We start from the raw sequence: 3,433 nt of genomic DNA, 5'->3' as shown, positions 1-3,433 counted from the left end.
GACCAGGTAAGTGGTTTGGGAAGCAGCCCTGCTCCATGGGGAAATTCATGCAATGGTGACTCAAATGCAGTTGTTTATAGTTAGTATACATATTTCATTCTCTCAAGTGTTGCACTCATATCTTGTTATAGGAACGTAACTCTTTAACTCTGTAAAGGTTACTTAAGAATGAGCATTAGGAATATTTTTATTACTAATTCCCAGTGAAGTTCAAGTCTGTCTTTATCTATGTATTTCTGACAGGACTGTATATGGATTTAAAGCAATACTCCTTTTCCTCCTACCCCTCTGGCTACTCAATTACCCTGTGACTCCTGTTCTTCCATCCACCCTGAAAAAGCTATAGTTCCTCAGGCTTCTGTTCATAGCTCTCCTCATTCTACACACAGTCCTGGCCAACATGACCTGTTCTTACAGCTTCAAAAGTCATTGAGAAGCTATTGGTCCCAAATCTATGTCTCCAGCCCATCCATCTTCTGAGCTCCAGACGCATTCAACTTTAACACTAGGTTGTCTTCATATTCCCTCAATGAAAGGCACCACTGTCCTCTCAATGCCTAACTCAGAAACTGAGGATTCCCCCTTGCTTCCTTTTCCCTATGTCCACATTGGATTAGTCACCAAGTCTTGTGGATTTTCCCTCCTGGCTCCCCCTGATCCTTCTCTGCATTCACATTGCACTCAGTTTAGGCCACCTCTCTGCATCTAGTCTTGTATGTACTCCTGTCTCCAACATTCTCTCTCTTTTTTTAAAATATATTTTTATTGATTTCAGAGAGGAAGGGAGGGAGAGATAGAAACATCAATGATGAGAGAGAATCATTGATCAACTGCCTCCTGCACGCCCCCTACTGGGAATTGAGCCCGCAACCCGGTCATGTGCCCCTGACTGGAATAGAACCTGGGACCCTCCAGTCCACAGGCAGATGCTCTATCTACTGAGCCAAACCAGCTAGGGCCCCAACATTCTCTTTGCTATAGGCTAGAACCATCACTCTAAAAGTCTGACCACGCAACCCACCTCCAGTGGATTCCCTGTCCTCATGATGGTGCTCAAACTCTTTTGTGTGATCTGCAAGGTCCTCTACAATATCTGTCCACTGCTCACCTCTTTACCCTTGGCCCCTTTTGCACATGCTGGTTCCCCTGCCTTGAATGTTCTCCCTCTACTCCCTGGGTTACTATGGCTGGCCCACTGGGCCACTACTTGCATGTCTCTTTCTTTGGGCAGCCTGCCTTTCCTATCTGTATTTTACCCTTGGCCCCTTTTGCACATGCTGGTTCCCCTGCCTTGAATGTTCTCCCTCTACTCCCTGGGTTACTATGGCTGGCCCACTGGGCCACTACTTGCATGTCTTTCTTTGGGCAGCCTGCCTTTCCTAACTCTGTAAGCCTCGGTTAGCTGACTTTTCTCTTGGACCCCTCACCACCTTCTTCTTAACCCCACATGACACTTATTCTTCAGCATTGTACTTGTCTGCTTGGCACAAATTCAACTGCTAAGCTGGTACTGTGTTTCATATACAGCTGTAATCCCTCCATCACAGGCCTGGTACTGTTGGAGAAATAAGTAATCCTACATTAATGCAATTGGTAAATCTAATTCTCTGCAAGTGAATACACTACACATCTAAGCAGCCTGCAATTCCCTTGATAACAGAATAATTAAGACAGCTGGTTGAAAAGACTTGTATTAAAATATATACACGTATATACCCCAGTGATGTTTTGGTATTAACAGTACATTTCTTCAGAAGCTAAAATGGTTGCTTTTATAAATACCATCTACTTCTTATCTATCTCCTGCTTAGAGATGATATGAAGAAATTCACACGACTCAGTTTAACAGGCACTGAAAGGTGTGCCCAGTGAGCATGCGCCGGGACCATTTGCCCAAAGGAACTTCCTGCTTACCAATTTACATGGGTGCCATAATCAGGTGAATTGTGAAATGGACTTATTTTACTTGGTGGGATGTATAGAGATAGGATTTCTACCTATGCCTTCTACTTTTTGTAAGAATTAAATGTGTTTTTAGTCATAGTTTATTATACTTAAAAGAAAAATACAGTATTTCATTCAGCTCAGGTACTGAGGCAGGTCTGAGGCTAGTTTATTTCTCTCTAGCAGTGGTTCTCAACCTTCTGGCCCTTTAAATACAGTTCCTCATGTTGTGACCCAACCATAAAATTATTTTCGTTGCTACTTCATAACTGTAATGTTGCTACTGTTATGAATCGTAATGTAAATATCTGATATGCAGGATGGTCTTAGGCGACCCCTGTGAAAGGTTCGTTCCCCCGCCAAAGGGGTCGCGACCCACAGGTTGAGAACCGCTGCAAGGTTTGAACAACTCACAGGAATTTATAGCTGGTCTTTTTTCCCTTATTGATCACGATACCGCAAAAACTACTGCCTATAATTCAATTACCACCCAGTTTACACGTAACCCAAGGTCTTCCCCACTGAGCTTCAATAAAGCAGTCATCGTAAGAAGACACATAAAAGTGTGGTGGATAGAAGGTACCACTGCTCCCGCTTTTTAATTTTACAAAGTCTTGAGCTCTTAAAACCGGGGCAGCATGCTAGATAAGTCACAAACGGGGAGAGATAAATTCACCTTAACATTGCTCACACGCGCTCAAGGGGCGCAGTGCCTGTGATGCCAACGCCACCTCTTGCCACCTCTCTAACGTGTCTCGGCTGTGGGATTGCGGAGTCCCAACATCAAAAGAGCCACAGCGTGTGTACCCCACGTCGGATGGGGAGCCGGCTCGGTGGAGGTGCGCTCGAACCCAACTCCAGCGTGCGGGTGTCAAGGCTTCAACCCTCCCCGCGACTCCAAATCCCAAACGGCAACGCCTTCGAACCATCACCCAGTTAACGACAGCGTGTTTCTAGAAAGGCTACTGTTTTGAGGAAATTCATGGATTACTCGTTGCCTACAGCGCCTTTAAGAACACCCACGACGGTGAGGGTGGCTCCTCGGGCCACCGCTACTACAAGCTGCCATCCGCGGGCAGTTCCTAAGCGCCGGGCAACGATCTCCGCGCGCTCGCGGTCCCCGCCTTCACCGTCACGGCGACCTCAGAGGGCGGGTTCCAGGCCCCGCCGGACGCTTGTCAGCCTCCGGCAGGGGCTGCGTGGCCATCTCCGAGGGGCGGCCAGGAGCCGTTCCCACGCTTACCAGGGTGAGGGCCACCTCCAGCATGGGGGCGAGGGCCAGGGTGCCATGGAACAAGGGAATACAGTCCACGAAGAGCGTGTGGTGGGCGCCCGGGCCGCCCAGGGGTAGGTGCTCCTTGCGCGGCTTCTGCTTCTCAGCCACCAGCAGTCCATTGACGGCGCAGTGCGGGTACTTGGCTCCATGAAGCACCATCTTGCAGTAGGCCTGGGTGGTCAGCTTCACCCCGGGCATGCTGAGCCCGGGATG

The 3,433-nt window shown here is 48.1% G+C and overlaps 1 protein-coding gene across 1 annotated transcript in view; it reads right to left on the bottom strand.

The window, feature by feature from the left end:
* Nucleotides 1-3,433, bottom strand: part of EMC8 (ER membrane protein complex subunit 8) — a 41,997-nt gene that overhangs the window by 16,350 nt on the left and 22,214 nt on the right. Inside the window, exon 3 of the mRNA XM_005862533.2 lies at nt 3,188-3,433. Coding sequence (XP_005862595.1) covers nt 3,188-3,418 — 231 coding nt within the window. The 5' untranslated portion in view covers nt 3,419-3,433. The remainder of the gene's footprint in view (nt 1-3,187) is intronic.

This window comes from Myotis brandtii, unplaced genomic scaffold, assembly GCF_000412655.1.
Source record: "Myotis brandtii unplaced genomic scaffold, ASM41265v1 scaffold165, whole genome shotgun sequence".
Lineage (NCBI taxonomy): Eukaryota > Metazoa > Chordata > Mammalia > Chiroptera > Vespertilionidae > Myotis > Myotis brandtii.
This window is presented reverse-complemented; position numbering and strand designations above follow the sequence as displayed.